At 35.2% G+C, this 19,155-nt stretch overlaps 1 protein-coding gene across 3 annotated transcripts in view; it reads left to right on the forward strand.

Moving 5' to 3' along the window:
* Rdx (radixin) overlaps positions 1-19,155 on the forward strand; it is a 64,727-nt gene that overhangs the window by 41,608 nt on the left and 3,964 nt on the right. For 2 of the 3 annotated variants that reach the window (XM_015489912.2, XM_015489913.2), the window contains 4 exons: positions 349-509; positions 1,400-1,492; positions 4,347-4,589; positions 5,193-7,694. In XM_015489912.2, the coding sequence (XP_015345398.1) occupies positions 349-509; positions 1,400-1,492; positions 4,347-4,589; positions 5,193-5,357 (662 nt within the window). In that variant the 3' untranslated portion in view covers positions 5,358-7,694. Of the gene's footprint in view, positions 1-348; positions 510-1,399; positions 1,493-4,346; positions 4,590-5,192; positions 7,695-19,155 lie in introns of those variants that run through there. The other variant, XM_048795788.1, reaches the window with a different exon arrangement.

A 19,155-nucleotide genomic window follows, 5' to 3' on the forward strand; every position in this document is an offset into this window, starting at 1 on the left:
TTAAGGTCAAACTTTAAGTGAAAGGATTTTTAGAAAGTAAAGGTATGTGCTTCTAGCCTCATGACATAACTTGGATTAAAAAGAATTTTCATGTCTTTGCATTTTTGAATTGCATCATAGATTTCTAAAAATTATTAATATTTCACTAAGATAAAAATGAAGTCTATGTGATTGCTATATATTTATATATATGTGTGTGTGTGTGTGTGTGTGTGTGTATTGATATATGTACTGATTTTTAGAAACTAAACACATGAGATTCTGTGTTACTATTTTAGTTTCTTTGGGTAATGAAATAATTGGAATTAATCATTATTTGGGGGGCATGGAAATACATGTATTTGACAGAACTAGAAGAACAGACTCGGAAAGCTCTAGAACTGGATCAGGAACGAAAACGAGCAAGAGAAGAAGCTGAACGGCTAGAAAAGGAGCGTCAAGCTGCTGAAGAGGCCAAGTCTGCTATAGCAAAACAAGCTGCTGACCAGATGAAGAATCAGGAACAGCTAGTAAGGAATTATATTAGATCTTAGAGAAAAAGAAAAAATTAAGTAAATGCGTGGCATGAACTTTTTAAAACCATACCTGTGAAATGCAAACCAAAGGTATAGGGAACTTAATGAAGTGTGAAAATAAACCTAAAACTTATTTCTGCCTTAAAGAAAGCCTAGAAATAAAACAAATAAATACCTTTACTGCCAATAAGATTCTCATTTGCTTACACTTTTGACAGGCTCTGCAGTAAGCCATCTGGCATCTTTTGTTCTAGATCGATTGATGCAGTATGTTCTGGTCTGTACATAACTATGGGCCATATTTCATTAGATTTTTTTTGTTGTTGTTTAATGGACTTCCAAATAATGAGGGGCATAACACTTAAAAGATCTATGGATTTAAGTATTAGTTCAGGTAATTACTTGCTATTTGCCTTTATGGCTTGTTTAGCCCCCCTGTCCCTCCCTGTGAAAAGGGGAATGATATACTTAAGAGAATTGTTGGGGAATCAGATGAGATTATTTGACAAAGTACTCTTTAAATTATAAAGCGTTATATAAACAATGTAGTATTTTTCTTTTGTAGGCTTTAGTGAAAGTTTACTGATAAAAATTTTTTAAAATAGCTAAGTTACAAATTTTAAGTTCCTATTACTAAATCAGGATTAACTACTCATCTATAAAAACTCATTCTATAGAATAACACTTAGTTTTGTCTCATTAGCTTATTATCTCAAGAGCTTAGTATAAATAAGCCACTTAGGATCTTCAAGAAATATTGCCTTTTTAAAAACAGAAGAATGTACTTGAATATTTTTGACTGAACATGTAAGATTATTCAAAATATATTAGGATTTTTTTTCTTTTTTTTTTTTTAGTATTGGTAATTATGTTGTTCTTTATAGGCAGCAGAACTTGCCGAATTTACTGCCAAGATTGCCCTTCTAGAAGAAGCCAAAAAGAAAAAGGAAGAGGAAGCAACCGAGTGGCAACACAAAGTAATCTATTCTTTGTCCACTAATAAGTCAGCAATATACTAACTTTATAGAGATGAATATAAGATTAACATATGTTCAGTACTTTGGGAACACAGAAGAGGTGATTAATTTCCAGGAACGAGCCAGTTTATTGGGGAAACTCATATACGTTTAAGCTGGATATTGAGCAATAAATTTTGGGAAAAGAAAAGATTGAGTACAGTTAGTGACTGAAGAGGTGGTCATTCTAGATAGAAGGGAATTGAATGAGTATAGGAAGTATGGGCAAAAATAATGAATTTGAGGACAGTCAATAAATGACCAAAACATAGAGCGTAGATTTGGAAGTGTTGGTGATGTGCCTGGCAAATTGGATAGTTGAATTGTGGAAAATGGCCATGCTAAGACAAAGTCATGGGGAATGTCTGTAGACACCAGGCTCTCAAAATTTCAAAACATAATTGTAGCATGATCAGGTAAGATTTTATAACAATAACAACAATAATATAAAGGATGTATTGAATATTGGATACTTAAAGAGGTAAAGACCAAAGGTTGTGGCGGTGAAGAAAAAGAGAAATGGAGAGCTGACATTTTGTGGTGCACTGAAAAGGGCAGGATAACCAATTCTTGGATGTTGAGTAGAATTAGAGAGTTACAGTGATGGTGCTGCTGAGATTTCTAATGAGAGTTCTTTGTAGAGGAATCCATCATTGTCAAAAGTGAAAATCAAGCTTCAGTTGAATGTGGGACATATGAGAGTTTAATGTAAACTTTAAAAGACAACTATAATGATTTTTTACACCCCAAAATACAGTTATATATCATAAAGTACAAAAGGAATTACTCACCAGAGTAATTTTTCTTGCCCAGGAGGGATAAGCCATCTGAGAAAATAGTGAAGAAATAAAAGACAAAGTCAGAAAAATGGTTTTAAATGCAGAGCTCCTGATAGGTCCAGCCTACACAGGAACTGGAGCTGACTGACGAGAAAATTGCTCTGTTGGTTTTATTTAAGGGGATACGTCAAAGGCAGGGATATGGTTTCAGATGTAGAGTCTTGCAGTCAACAGGTTGATTGGCATCTTGATAGGCTATACCCATCTCTGAGGTGGTGTGGCTACAACAGGTCACCCCATCTCCAGTGCTGTGTAGGACTTGGCAGAGCTGAATAGGACTGACATGTATCTGGGCGATTTTATCAGCCAGATTGTCACTGGAAGTTTCCAAATATCAGATTTTCCTGTTCAATGGGCTTCCATGCTGATTTAGTCTACATATAATCCAGGGATGGCTCTCAACAGTTACATTTGATGATGTTCTGTAATAAAATGTACTTATTATAGAAAATGTTTTTCTTTAATTTTCTTTGTAGCAGTTTAAATTTCATTGGGAAGTTTTTGATACATTTAAATTTACATATAGGGGCTGGGGATGTGGCTCAAGTGGTAGTGAGCTCGCCTGGCGTGTGTGCGGCCCGGGTTCGATCCTCAGCACCACATACAAACAAAGATGTTGTGTCCACCGAAAACTAAAAAATAAATATTAAAAAATTTTCTCTCTTTCTCTCTTAAAAAAAATAAATAAAATAAATTTACATATAATAGTACAAAAGGAATAAAACTGTTTTATCTTCTTCTTATACTACTTCATTATTACAATTTTATCGTTCCCATTTAGGGATGATTTATGAACTTCAGAGACATAAGCTTTTAAAAATCTCATATTGCAGATACAAGTCCTTTGAACTGTAGAAACTTAGAAAGTGTACACAAGAAATTGCATTCCCACAGATTAGGACAACATTATAAAGCATTAGTGCATATTTTCCTCTTTGTGTGTGTGTGTATATGTGTGAGTGTGTGTTTGTCTGTGTGTGTATATATATATATACACACACACACACACACACACACACACCCATTTATATATTTGAAATGAGATCTTATCATACCTGTAATTTCATTTTAGTGAATTTTTATCTCATCTAAACAGAATTTTTCAGTTTACCCAAAAAATCTTTTAGAGGTAATTTGCTGTGCCAGTGTTCAATTAGGACTTTGCACGCCTGCAGTACTTTTTTGCTCTAAGGCTCTTTTAATGTTGGACAGTCCTTTGTTTTTGATATTGATTTATAGAAGGAACCTGAAGAAATTGCTTCCTCTTGGTGTCATCCAGCTTGTCCTTTTATACCCACTATTTCCCATAACTGAAAGTTAGATCTAGAAGCTTGAGGAATTAAATGCTTTTTGTATAATATATCATAGGTGAGACTTCCATATAACATAGCACACAAGAAGATCACAAAAGTGAGTAAAAGGGGGTGTTATTAATAATTATATAAGATAGCAGTGTAAAGAGGGCTTTTCTAGACAAATCAGGACAATAGAATCAATCAAATCATTGGTGATATTGGGTATTTTATGTTGTTTCATGTCAAAAGATTCTTACTATTTAGTTAACTCACCATTAGTGATTTTAATTGATCATTGGATTAGAGTAATGACAGATTCCTCCATTTTACTCCCATGTGGCTCAAATGTAATCTATTAGCCCTCTGCAAACAAAATAGTCAAACATTTGCATAATAATTTCAGCAGCAGTGGATAATCCTTGCCAGAATTAATGATTTTATTAGGGATTTTAAAACTTTTATTAGGGCTTTTAAAAATTTTTTATTAGAGGTTTGTAAAATAATGTTTTAAAAATTTTATCTCTTCTACCTGCTGGTATACTGTAAAAATAGAGTGTTCATCAGTAAGGACTATTTTCATTACGCTGAGATACAGTTTTTGCTAGAAAGGCAAGATAACTTGATTCTCTTAATTACCACTTTTCAAAGTAAGTTGCTCATGAATTTATTTTTAATGTTTAGGCTTTTGCAGCCCAGGAAGACTTGGAAAAGACCAAAGAAGAGTTAAAAACTGTGATGTCTGCTCCCCCTCCCCCTCCACCACCACCTGTCATTCCTCCAACAGAAAATGAACATGATGAACATGATGAGAACAATGCTGAGGCTAGTGCCGAATTATCGAATGAAGGGGTAATGAACCATAGAAGTGAGGAAGAACGTGTAACGGAAACACAGAAAAATGAGCGCGTAAAGAAACAACTTCAGGTAATTTGTAATTCTATGTACATGTAAAATGTAGTTTATATTTTGTCTATCTTAGATGAATGTATCGAAAAGAACTTAAGATTTTTAGCAATCTTATTAGTGGCCAGTCTTATAATTGGTTGTTTGGCCAATTATTTCATTTCTTCCTTTGTATGACTCTATTAACAAATGTTTGTTAACTAGTTTGTTAGCTTGACCCATTTTAAAAGGTAGAAAATATTCTATTGCTGTGTTGAAATAGTTTTTAAATAGTAAAGTGCACATTGACAAGCATGTCCCAATTAATTCCACTATTATGGACCAATAAAAATATTTTTAAAGTGTACATTGACTATAATATTTAATAAACTACCTTTAAGGTATTATAATCTGAATTAAAAGTTAAGGAAATTTAGAATAAAAAAAATCATGGTTGTAAGTGTGAAAATGAAAGGCCATGAATATTCCTCCCCAAGTACTACCATCACCGTTACAAAAAGTAGAGAAAATGATTTCACAGTGGAAATTTTAACATATTAAAAAGTCAGACTTGGTATATATGTATTTTTGCATCTTTAAACCATTTCCATACATTTTTTAATAGTCTTTTTTTTTTAAATGTAGGCATTGAGTTCAGAATTAGCCCAAGCCAGAGATGAAACCAAGAAAACACAAAATGACGTTCTTCATGCTGAGAATGTTAAAGCAGGCCGTGATAAATACAAGACTCTTCGACAAATTCGGCAAGGCAATACAAAGCAGCGTATTGATGAGTTTGAAGCAATGTGAGAGCTGTTATTTTGCATACATGTTCTTCATAAGCTGAACCACCAACAGAGAAAAGCAGGCCTTTGCAGATGTGATGGAATGCATCCCACCTTGCCAAAGCACTTATACCAGTTTGACTGTGGTGGCTGAAAGACAAATTTAAGGAGAGCTCTTCAACATTAAGGCAGTGTGATATCATGCTCGGTTTTCTTTTTTGTTTGGGCCAGGGGATGGAGAACCACGTTCCATCAATTCTTTTACATTTTTCAGTTTTCATTTTTCTTTTTCTGTTGAACATTCAACACTAATTATCATGACTGACAAATGTGTATGTATGGCTTGATCACTTTGTGCATTTAAAATAATGGTGAACCTTTCAATAAGTGTTTAGATGGAGCACTCAGTTTTCCCTTGCCTTTTTTGTGTTTAACCTATATACATTTCTTCATTCTCTTACATTTTCTCAGTGTGCCCTTCTCATATCCTGCCATTCCCATAGCCATAATTCTGCTATCATACAGGTCATTGGTAGTGTTTAAAATTATGGCAGGGTGAAGAAGTGTTTGGTCACTGTGTAGATGATGACTACAAATCATGAAAAGGATTAGTACATTTAATAGTATAGTGTGTAGCTGATGATAAGGTTTTTAAAGTCCCAATTTAATTACATTATTGGATATTTGTTATTTGCTTACTTAATTACAGTCATTTTTGACAGCTAAATTGATTGGTGTTTCATCTCCTGTAATTTTTGGTGGTTTTCTTTGCTAGTCACTTCACAGAGGTGTAGTTAGTTCCTAGGAGAGGTTATTGATGAAACACTACCTACAAATAAGTTGTCTCAAAAACTTGAAAAGTTTTGTTCTTTCATGAGTTGATTTAGAAAAAAGGATGTCTAATAAAAGAAAGTAAACATTTGTTGGTAATTAATTTTAATCACTAAAAGGAAAATGACCTTTCTGGAAGGGCAGTATATAAAAACATCAGTCCCAGGAAGGGGACAGTAATACTACCTCACTATTACACCTACAATGACTGGTTTCCAACACATGAAATGTGTAAGCTGTATGTTTATTATACATTAAGACAGTCTCAATTATGAAGGAATATTTTTGAGACTTCATTTTCCTTTAGAATATGTGAATGCTAATTTTTTAACTGACTTTTTGTTAAGTTGAACTGTGGGCTCTGATTTGTGTTAAAATTGTAAGATGTCACTGGTATACTATCTTCCTAGAGGGGTGTTATGTCTGAGGAAATGTGTGTCTTTGTGTGTTAGAGTAAGAGATGTTACCTTTGTAGCATATAAAGAATGTCTATACCTTCATTTCTTGATATGATAGTTACATGATCATTTTAGCATTTTTGGTTTCTAAATCACTGTGCTTATTTTTTAAATCTATAACTTAAAAATTAAATTTGGTAATCTTATTTTAGAAATTATAATATTTAGGCTGTTAATTTTAATTATCTTACTAAATAAATTTTCCAAGTTAGAGATATTCTAATATTTTCTTTATTATTAAATGCCTGGATTTGAAGATATGGAAAGCCTTGTTTTCTCTGTGTGGTTCAGCTACTTTGCATTTGGTATTGTGCACTCAAATTTACATTTATTAAAATTGCCATTTTATTAAACATTTTTCATGCACAGTAGATTCAAGTTATGTCTGAAAATATCTCTTGTGCTTTTTTATTTTGCTAATTTTAAAAGGATTAATCTGGGCAGACATTATGAAAAGGAAAGGTTTTGCTTAATATATTTTGAACTTGTAGGACAAAAGATAACTGGTTAACCTTGAAGTGACTGTTGTACAGTGGTGTGCACATGCTTCAAAATCCTATGAAAGAGAATGTTTCTACTTGGTACACTAGAGGAGTAAATGGTAGACCCTACTGTTCATGCTTTGAAAAAATTTTTACTTTTCCAAAGCATTAAAGGAATTGCCATAATAGTAAAAACCTGGATTTCCATTAATTTTTCTAATTTTGAATTGTGTGCACTATCATTGCTACATCAGTTTGTTACAGTGTTGAAAAATTACCAGTTACATTTGCTGTTTATAATCTATTTGTAGATTAGGATTAAAATGGATTTAATCCATTTTTAAAGCTGTGTGGATTTTTTAAAACAGGAACAGCCATTTGCAATATGGATTTTCATAGTGATTAAACCAATATAACTTATCATTAGCAGTTGAGCACATGTTCATATAGTAATGTAAAATACACTAATGAGTATTTGGTAAATTCCAATAGGCTTTTACCATTAGTATATTTTTGTGTTGTACAACTAAGTTACATCTCTAATTTTGGATAATATTCATTGGTTAACAATAAAGTAACAAAAGCTCATGACTTCAAGGTCCACTGTTGTTATTTAACATGAATTTCTTCTATATTTCCTGAAAATCTTAATCCCTATCAGAGCTCTGAATCATTGCATCTTAAAAGTGATAAGTGGACAGGAAGAAGTTTTAAAATCCTTGTAGATTTACTCATTCCCCCAGATTATACTGATATTACTATAGAAATAATTGTGTTTATTCTGTGGAAAAATTAAATTGACTTCTGACAACAAAAGATTATTTAGGATTTTCTGTCATTGGCTTTTAATGTAGAGATTTTTTTTTTCCTTGAGGAAGACAGTTTCTTTGTCAACAATTCATCTCATTATTAAACTTTTGATGTTCTTTAAAGAACTGGATGCTAAGTGTATTTATTTAAGCACATTCTTATTTTAAAGCCATATTACAGAGCAGATAACATAAATGTTTAAGTTACTTGCCTTTTTAAAAGCACCTTACTAATTTTTAACAAATATTTTTTTAAATAAACAATTGGTAAATCTACTCTAAAAAAAACCAGGTGTCTTCTCAATTCATAGTAGTACTTAATTGTACTTTATGTTCTCAAGGGCTGGCAGTGATTTCTTTACTCTGATCTTGTAAGAAAAGAAATTTTTTATGCTTTACACCTTCTTGGTTTTTATTTTTTAAAATACTGGGCATTGAACCCAGGGGCACTTTGCTACTGAGTTACATCCCAGTCTTTTTTTTTTCTTCCTAATTTTTTGAGACAGGGTCTCACTGAGTTGCCGAGGGTGGCCTTGAACTTGTGCTTTGCCTGCCTCAGCGTCCAGAGTTGCTGGGATTACAGGCATATATACCACTGAACCCAGTGAAACTTACTCTTTTTTGATAAGAAAAGTATCTTAATATTAGTGTCATGTATAAAAGAATTCCCCACATGTGATGTCCCAATTTTGATTACCTTGTACGTTCGGGATGTTTTTAGAAATAAAAACAAGATGAACTTTTTAAATTCAAAAGCATCTCGTTGTGTATATGCACAATGAAAACTCACCTTTTTAAAAGTTAGTTTGAATCTGAAGTATGAGGAATTACTAACTATAGCATTAACTGATTTGTAAATCAAAGTGTAGTATTAATAATAAAAATAAGGGAATACATTTCAATGCAGAGATACATTTATAGGCAAATTCCTCTCAAATTTGTTCTAAATGAGCAGAAGAACTTTAACATTTTATATTTTCTTCTTTTTTTTTAAAAGTATCAGAGATAGAACCCATGGGCTTAACCACTGAGCCACATTCCAGTCCTTTTTATTTTTTATTTTGAGACAGGGTCTTGCTAAGTTACTTAGGGCCTCTATAAGTTCCCAAGACTGGCCTGGAACTTGCAATCCTCCTTTCTCAGCCGCCCAAGTTGCTGGGAATACAGGTGTATATCATCATCATGCCTGGCTCTCTTTATTCTTTTAAACTAATGTACCTATCAAATATTCTAATGTAGTTTAACATTTAGATTGAAGGTGTCCTAGCAGATTTTGGAAGCTCAATAGTTTCTGCATATGTTTTGATTACTGCAAAGATATGTCCAGGCAGTTTTGATTTCTTGCATTCTACACTGGTAGGTAGGAAGAATTGGCTTATAACAATGTTCCATGTCAAAGCTCACTACATTCTCATCCTTGGCTTTTCCAACTAAATAATCTTAACTCCCTATTTTTTTCCTAAGAGGACATACTTCTCAATAATATGTCTTCTTTTGAGAATTTAAGAACTGCCATTTTCCCTCTGAAAAAGTTATGACTTCCTGCTTGGTACTTCCTGCTCAGTATTTTGACTTCTTTTAAGCCCCGTAATACAGAGTTTCCTGATTTGGGGAGATATATGTTATATATATTCACACACACGTTTATAAATACATACATACACACATGAATGATATATAATTAAGATCTATGTACAATTATATACTATAGATTATGCTTATGTTTAATGTATAAAAATATACATACACTATATATATTATACATAAACTGCTTTACAAGTTCAAATGTTCCATCATTTCCTGCAAAATTTTAATGTTAAAAGAGTATAACTAAGATAATTACCCCATGACACATCCTTTGAATCCAGTTTTATGTTTGGTTCTGGAGTTCCCTATCTACTCAGTTCCATTTTCTTATTTGATAATAACCTTCATTTAAAATATTTTTATTAATAGTCTGCTACATTTGCCAACTTAGAAGCAAGATTAAAATGACTATTTTGGCAATCTTAAATTAATATTTCAATTTTGATTATATGCATTTATTACAATTTCAAAACAGCAGTGCCACATGTTGATTCATGTTATTTGTATGCCCAGATTCCTCCATGCTTATAGCTAGCCAGTTGCGAAATTTATTTTTATTACTCTATTCTAATTATTTTTTATTTTTATTTAGTCATTTAAAAAATCGGATTAATTTTGATATTTATGCATGTCATAAAGTTTGCTCCTAAAAACAGTGATATTGGCTTTAGTTTCTCATCTTTACTAAAGCAATACAGACAAACGCCCATCTTCCTAGGGGAAATATGGCATCAAAATTTCTGTGGTTATTCATGTTACTGTCTTCAGAAAAATTCCTCCTGAAAAATTGTGGAATTGTTCTTGTACTCATGTCATGATATTCCTTTTAGTTTTTTTCAACTTAAATGTTTTGTCTTGTTTTACATCTAGAAATGCATGTATCTTAAATTATAAAGCAATGTTAATTTAATTATTTTAAACTTTAGCTGCTTTGGATAAAAATTAGAGTTGTGTCATTATTCAGGAAACAATAACATGAGGAAGATCAACTGCAGAAAAGATAATGACTAATAGATAACATAAATAGTATAGGTTTCTCTAGCTTGCCTCTCTGATAAGTTATTTTTAGAGGTCAAATTTTAAACCTGGATTAATAAAGATATTTTTAAAGATAGAAGACCCTAATTTTAAAAGTTTCTTTAACTTTATAGGAAGATTCATTTTATACCCACACTGAAATCTGGTCTAGTAACTAGTAACATCTGTATTAAATATTGAAAAGATAGAGTTAAGAGTTTTCAGTTGAATCTTTATGGGTTTGTTGTTTTACAAAATATGTGTTATATAAAATTTACCATTTTAACCGTTTTTCAAGTGTTCATTGGCATTTAGTATATTCACAGTACGTTGTGTAATCATCACCACCATCCAGAATTTTTTCATCATTTCAACCTGAAACTCTGTACCCGTTAAACAACTCCCCATTTTTTCCTCCTCCCTAGCCCCTGGTAACCACTGTTATGTATTTTCTGTCTCTATGAATTTGAGGTTTCTGAGTACCTCATAAAAGTGATCTCATGTAATATTTGCCCTTTTGTGTCTGGCTTATCTCACTTAACATATTTTCACTTAGCATAATATCCAAGTTGCATGTATCTGAATTTTTTTGAGGCTGAATTGTATACATATATCACATTTTGTTTATCCATTCATCAGTCAGTGGATATTTAGATTGTTTCCACACTTTGACTATTCTAATGCTGCTATGAACATTGGTCTACAAATATCTGTTAGATTCCCTGCTTTCAGATCTTTTGGGTAGATATCTTTTGGGTAGATATGATTGCTGGATCATATGACAAATCTGTGATAATTTTTTGAGGGCCTGCCATGCTGTCTTCCACTGCTGTCTACACTATTTTACACTCACACTGGAATGCACAAGTGTTCTAACTTTTCATATCCCCATCAACACTTGTTATTTCTGAATATTTGTTTGCTTGCTTTTGATGTAGTTATCCTGATGGTAAAGGGGTTTCCCATTTTGATTTGCATTTCCATGTGGCACATTTCCCAAAGCATATAAGATGTTAGGTATCTTTTCATGTGCTTATTGGTCATTTGTATGTATTTGTAGCTGGGATTACAGGTGTGTGCTACCTTGCCTGGATGTCATGTTCTTTAATGAGGGAAAACAGTTTGATGAAGTTATTACTGAAGACAGAGGCAAGGTAGCAGAGATGTTATAGACAGAGGTTAGAGTGTGTAGAACAGAAAATGTGAGTCACTGTGTACTGTTTTAGGATGATAAAACTAGAGTGTGTTGGGCCAGGAATTTGTGGAGCCTTGAATTCTGTGCTGTGGTGGTTTGGTCTGATTTAAGGACAACTGGTGGCTTTGAGAAAGCACAACTACAGAAAGGAAAAATAACACAATCTTACTTGAAATTCTTTCTGTGTAAGATATACTAGAAAATACAGAGGATAAAGAAAGCCTGTAGAACAACTGTATATATTATAATTAGCCCAAAGAAAGGCTGTGGCCAAGGAGATGAATATTACCACCCTTGAGAACTGAAAGGAAATATCTACAAGGAATTTATTATGTTTGCTACATGTATTATTAGTTTTTCTTCTGCTTATTTTCCAAATGACCCCTTTTGGAACACTGTTTCTATTTATCCATGACCTTTTAGGGATGGGTTCTTGGTGAACTAGAAATAGAGACATCTAGGAACAAATGGATTTTATTCTGGATTCTAATTCTCTTATTTTCTTATATTCTAGTTTTGATAACTGATTTCAGAGTTGTGAATCTGATGGTCTTTTTCAGAGCATTTCTCTGGAATCAGATATGGATGCTTTGATTCCAGATCTTGTCTTTACAGAAAATACATATAATAATATACTACCTGGGCTGGGGTTGTGGCTCAGTGGTAGAGTGCTTGACTGGCATGTGTGAGGCACTGGGTTCTATTCTCAGCACCACATATAGATTAAATAAAATAAAGGTCCATTGACAACTAAAAATATTTTTAAAAATACATTGCCTAACTATGGTTAATATCTATGAACTTTTGAATTACTAATTCTTATTTGTAGTTGAAAAGCTGTTTCCTCTGTGGTGCATGTAACTATAGTTCTGTCAATCTTTGTGCTCCCAGATGATCCTAACAATGTGACTAGAAGAAACTTGAAGTTGTTTTGTTGTTGTTGTTGTTGTTACCACCAATTCTCTCAAGTTGCTGCTATGTACCACTGTGCCCAGCTTGAAGGTTTTTTTTTCCAAGAGGTTTTTAGGGTTTAGAAAACCAGTTCTTTCAGATTATTATAAAAGGGGTTTAATCAACTAAACACAGTGAAGATTATCTTAGAACACACATACACAGTTATTTACTGGCTGCAACAACTTTGAACAGCTCATTTTGTCTGAATTTCTATGGGATTTTTAAAAGTTGAGAACTGTATTTGATTCTGCTCATCAACTTAGCTTTTATGCTACAGGAATGATGTGGTTCATCTGCTTATGTCTAAATGATATTGCAAACTTTTTCCTTCCTTTTGCTTGTTTTCCTCAGTTTTAAATGTAGACTAGTTCTCAACTTTTAGGCTATAAAGGCTTTTGAATCTGGGTGGATATAATCTTTGGATAATCTAAGTTACAAACACATAGTTCCTTCTCATTAACTTTGAAATATAATGTCTTACTTTAGTATCTAGAGTAAATGTAGAATTTGCAACATCCTCCCCCATGCTCCACCAGCTCACCATGTTCTACCCACAGGAGTGTCTGGATTATCATAGCCTCCATTCCATTTTCTTGATTTCTTCTCTTGCTCTTTTATAGTTTTTTTTTTTTTTTAAAAACACAGCTTTAAGCACGTAAATCAGATCATATGTTTTCTGCTATATATCCTCCAGAAATTTCCAATCTCAGAGTAAAAGCATATCTTTCTTAATAACCATTCATAGTCTAATATAGTTTGGTCCCCTGTTGTAGCTCTTGGATCTCATCTGCTGATTTCCCCATCTTTGTTAAGTAGAAGTCACACTCTTGTTATGCTTTAAACCAGTCAATCTAACTTCTGTCACCTCCAGGATTTTGCCTGAATGTTACCTCAGTGAGGCCTTCTCTTACTATCTGAGTTAATGTGGTGACTTCCCTCATATCCTACCCATTTCTTTTCTGTTGTTACCACATGCACCATCTGACTACAGAGTACCTGCCCTGTTATTGTTTGTTGTCTGTTTCCTCTGTGGCGGGGGAGGGGGGTGGGGGGGAGGTAAGCTCCAGGAGGCCGGCACTGTACTCTGGGACAGTGATATACACTCAGTGCCTAGAACAGTGTGTGTTATAGACAGCTGCTCACTGTTGGTTAAATGAACAGTTAGTTACATGATTAGGCACTCAGAGGGAAGGCACCTAGACTTGCTGAGGGCCCCAGGAAGACTTCCTGGAAGAGAATATCCCTAAGACAGTCTTTGAGGATGAACTCTTCTTAATCAGGGGGTTAAAGACAGGAAAACTGTCCAGGTAGGAGGAACTATGTATGCACCCAAATCAAGGCACAAGAAGACGGGAGTGTCCTGGAATGCCCAATTTGTATTGAAAACATATGAGTTCTGAAGGTGGTGTCATAAAACACTAGAAGATCATGAGGGGAGGAGGCCTGTGTTAGTTCTTTTTGGATAATTGAGCTTGGATACAGATGGAATGTCATATTGGGTTTCCCCAAAGAAAGAGTAAGTAAAGAAGCAGTTGAGTTCAGTCCAGAACCTTGGTGAGCACCAGCACTGAAGTACTGTCAGGGCCGAGAGGGCATTCCAGGGAGAACTAAAGACAGGCCAGAGGCTCAATAGCCTGTGACCACCAGAGCCATGGGAAAAGCTGTCATGATATTTAAAATGCACACAGGTTTGGGAAACAAGAAAATCATTAGAATTAAAACAGTTATCACTTCACTGTACAGTGTCTCCTGAAATGTGTTTTCCCCAAACCTACACATGAATTCTTATATCCCAAAGAACAGAAAAATGCTCTGTCTAGCAGAGCCCTCTGTTAGCTCCAGATGCCCAAAGCTGATATGCTTTGGTACAAGTCTTATTCTGCACCCCTGCCCAAGTCCACAGGATTATTCCTAATGAAATGAATCTGTTTCCTTATTTACCTTATAGGTTAAATATGCTCCATATGACATTTGAATGATTTCATACATTCAAATAATTTCTTTAATCTGATTAAAGATTTATTATATGTTTGAAGTTAGGCTTTAGAGATTCATAGATAAGTTAAAACATCATCCTTAGTCTAGCTGAGGAGACAGAAGACAAATAATTGTGACCAAAAAAAAAAAAAACAAGAGATACAAAGAGCTAGGGATCAATCAGCCTCTTGCTAACATGGGCAAGGCTGGAGAGGTTAGTGCAGTGGTAAGTTGTTATTCCCACTTCAACCTCGATGTCAGGCTGAGGGAACATCTCAGTTGGATGTACAATTTGGGAGTAACTTCCAGTGCTAGAACCCAGAACTCCAGGTGGTGGAGACTGGTAGGTTTTAGGAAAAAGCCAGCTCTACCACTGTGTATAAGGTGCTACTGAATAATATAGCATGATTGCCTGGAGCTGTGGGTTAGGAAGTTAATTTATAATCTGGGCTACTTTCAGAGACCTCAGGAGAGGTTACTATGAATTCTGGGTGTGCTCTGGCCCTAACCAACCTTGGTGCGGGGGTGGGGGGTGAGGGGGTAAGGGAGGTCCTTCCATTTATTTATCTAAACATTTTAGTACCTAGAGCCTACCAGGTGTGGAGTATTAGTCATCCAGGACATCACAGTGACTAGGCCTTTGCCCTAATGAACTGACCTTCAGAAGGAAAGACACAAAACACCAGCAAACAAAATAATAAGTCACAAATTGTAGTATTAGGTCGAATCGTGAAATTGCCAATATTCAACCATCTTATCAAAGTGATTTTTATATCCATTTAATGCTATGAACAGGAAATAAGACGTAGGAAAAAAGTAAGGATGAAAATCAGGGATCGAAGGTCAGGAAAAGCCTCTGCGAGATAGAGGTATGTATATCTAAGTTGCCACATGAAGGGAAAGAAGGCTATCTCCTCTTCTTCCTCTGTTTAAAACAAGACGGCAAATGCCAGAGGGGTAATGCGAGGTGCGACGGGCTGGGAGTACTTTCTACCCAGGAGTCTCAGACCCCGTCCAAGGGGACGTGCTGTTAGCTCTTACGATGCGGAAGGCCCAGTGTTGCCATACCCTCCGGCCTTCCAAGATAAGCCAGAAAACAGCTTTCAAAGAAAAGCATTCACAGATATTAAGTTGAAACATAACTTTGTGTGAAATCTGCCAAATTTAACATGTCAACTATTTTGAAAAATTTTAAAAAAGCTTTGCGAGCCTGACCAGACACATCTGCTTGCCAGAAGAGGCCCATTAGATACCTTTACAATCTGTTGTAAAGTATTCCAGGCAGAGGGAATGGCATCAGCAAAGACCTTCAGGGCTGGACTTGTTCAAGGAAAAGAAAGGAGCATGTCCAGAGGCAAGTGAACCCAGAGGAGAGTAGTGCAGAAGATGAATTTGGAAGGGGCCAGACCACAAGGAGCTTCCTAAGTCCTGGTAAGACACCTCTAGGGTCTAGGCCAGATGTCTGCTGAGTAGTGTGACCCTGGGAGACAAAAATATTGCTGCCAGAGTTAAGCTAAGAAAAGGTAAATTCAAAGAAGATCGTGGGACAGATGGTGCAGATGTGTAAGGATAGAAGTACAAACTTAGTTGGTCCAGTACTCTTCAGCCATGTACCCTAGAGCCAGACAGGGCTGCATGTACCTGGAAGAAGGAGCACCTTTTCCTAATCCACACAAAGATGTCACAAATCTGCTGGTATCCTTGAAGGTAGGCATATCCTTTCATTTCACAGTTCAGGTAAACAGCCTAAAGACAACCATGGTGGCAGAGTCTGCATTTGGATTCTGGTTTCCTTTGAGGTAGAAGAGTGCATGTCTATGCATATGTGTGTGTGTGTGTGTGTGTGTGTGTGCGCGCGCGCAAAACAAACCACATTTCTAATTTAAAGCCAAAGGAGACATGTTTCCATGCTCTTTGCAAGCTTTCAGTGTCTGCAAAACTCAAAGTGAATGTATCCATTAATTAGAGGCCAAGATGAATATGTCATATCTTAAGTTTAAATTGAATGGAGAGCAAGCAGTGAGCCCAAGCCCAGACCTGTCAGGTGGAACACGGGTCTCATTCAGCTCTTATTGGCTGGGGCTAGTCGGGGGCTCTGCACTGCACAAGAGCAGGGGGACATAGCTCAGATACAAAGTTGAAATGTGTGATTTATTCTTGCAGGGGAGAGAGAGCATCTTTTTATTATCTGTTAAATGCCCCCAAATCCAAAGAAGGATCTGTGCTCAAGAGATCTTAGAAACCTAGAGAAGTGAAGATGGTTGTGGAAAGAAGTAGGCTTTGGGGGGCACAAAGAAAATGTATTATTAATGACGCGAAGTCAACTGAGTCTGGAGGAAATTCAAGAGGTTGTAGATGAGAGGGAAGAAGGCTCTTGTCTGGCAAGTTGAAGCACAAGAAAGGGAGCCAAGAGGAAGGTGGCCTCTGGCTGAGGTCCAAGAGATGAGGTTGGTGTGCCGCACTTTCAGCCAGGATTCCAGTCAGGAAAATGCATTTTTGCCTGTGGAATTAAAATTAACATTTTTAAGAGGAAAGTCACCATGGTTGCCTATATTTTGCTTTTCTAGATTGGTTGATTCTTTGTTATCAAAGTAGAGAAGGATTAGCAAACTACTTATGAAAGGTCCAATTCTAAGTATTTTTTTACTTGGTACCAAATCGTTTCTGCCTCAGCTGCATAACTCTGCAGCTACAGCATAACGGCAGCTACAGGCTGTGTGAACAGGTGAGCAGGCCAGTGCTCCAATGCAACTTCATCTGCAGACACTTACATCTGAATTTCACACGATTTCATTGTCATTGAAGTCTTGATTTTGGGGGAAAAAAGTAAAAAATATTCTTAAATCATTGTCAGTACCCAAACAGGTGGGAAGCCAGATGTGATTGATAAGACAGTTTGCTGACCCCTAAATTCAAGGATTAAAGAAGCAGTCTTGTTCCTCCTAGGGCATGGTTTTCTCAGCTATTTAGAGGTTTGATGTGATCATAGTAGGGTCTTATTTTCTTGCAATGAGGGGATTTTTCGTACACTTTGAAAAAATTTTCAGCAGAAATTTAAACTAGCATGCATCACAATTAGTTAGAGGGCTTTGTTATTTTTTAATTTGTTCTAATTTGTTACATATGACAGTAGAATACATTTTGACACATCATATGTAAATGGAATATAACTCCTCATTCATCTGATTGTACATGATATGTAATCCTATATGCACATAGGGTAATAACATCCAATTTATTCTACTATCCTTCTTACCCCCATTCCCCCTCCCTCCCTTCACTCCCCTCTGTCTAGTCCAATACATCTCTATTCTTCCCTCCCTCTTACTGTGAATTAGCATCCACATATCAGAAAAAAATATTCAGCATTTGGTTCTTTGGGATTGGCTTCTTTCACTTAGCATAATATTCTCCAATTCCATCCATTTACTGTCAAATGCCATAATTTCATTCTTCTTTAAGGCTGAGTAATATTCCATACAGTCAATAGTTACTGTTGAATACCACAGTTTCTTATTCACTCATCTGTTGAAGGACACTTAGGTTGGTTCCACAGTATAGATATTGTGAATTGAGCTGTTATAAACATTGATATGGCTGTGTTACTATAGTATGTTGATTTTAAGTTCTTTGGGTATAAATCAGGCAGTGGGATAGCTGGGTCAATGGTAGTTCCATTCCAAGTTTTCTTAGGAATCTCTGTACTGCTTTTCAGAGTGGTTGCACATTGGAGGGCTTTTTAAACACAGACTTCAGGATAAATTTCTCATTCAGGAAGTGTTGGTGGGGGGCCACAAATTAGTATTTCTGACAGGTGAAGCAATGCTGCCATCTTGGGACCTCACTATGAGAGTCATGATTTAGAGAGATGCGAGCACCCCCTGCCGCGAGATGACACAGCTACTCCTTTTAATCAGTGTCCTACAGTGACTATTGATTTTTCTACAAAGATGGTGTAAGACTTGAAATTCAAATGGTTCAAAGACCAAAGCTCATTGGAACCAAATTCATAACTGCTCCACCTATTAAGTATTTTCCCATCATTTTTTTGTTTGTTTGTTTTAAACATTTAAAAAATAAAGATTGGTTTACAACAGTGTTAGAGAAAGAAATGTGCCTAGGAGAAATAGAAAGGATTATACTATATATACAAAAGAGATACCAATGTATCAGTTTTAAAAATACTCCATTGCCAGTAGCTTTGGTGTTCTTGATTACGTCATCCTTTGCTTTTTTTTACTGTGTTTGTATTCACAAGCAATATAATTTCCAGTCTTGCACACACATGAACCTAACAACTTCATTACACACATACACATATTTTGATGTCTGTAGCTGTGGTTAATTCATTTTCACTGCTGTACATTTACTTATGAATGTACTAAAATTTATCCATTCCCCTACTAGATGTGGATTTTTTTATCTTTTATTTTTATTTTTTGCTACCAGGTATTGGACCCAGGGGCCCTTAACCACTAAGCCACATCTCCAGCCCTTTTTTATTTTTTATTTT

This window comes from Marmota marmota, unplaced genomic scaffold (genome assembly GCF_001458135.2).
Source record: "Marmota marmota marmota unplaced genomic scaffold, marMar, whole genome shotgun sequence".
Taxonomy (NCBI): Eukaryota; Metazoa; Chordata; class Mammalia; order Rodentia; family Sciuridae; genus Marmota; species Marmota marmota.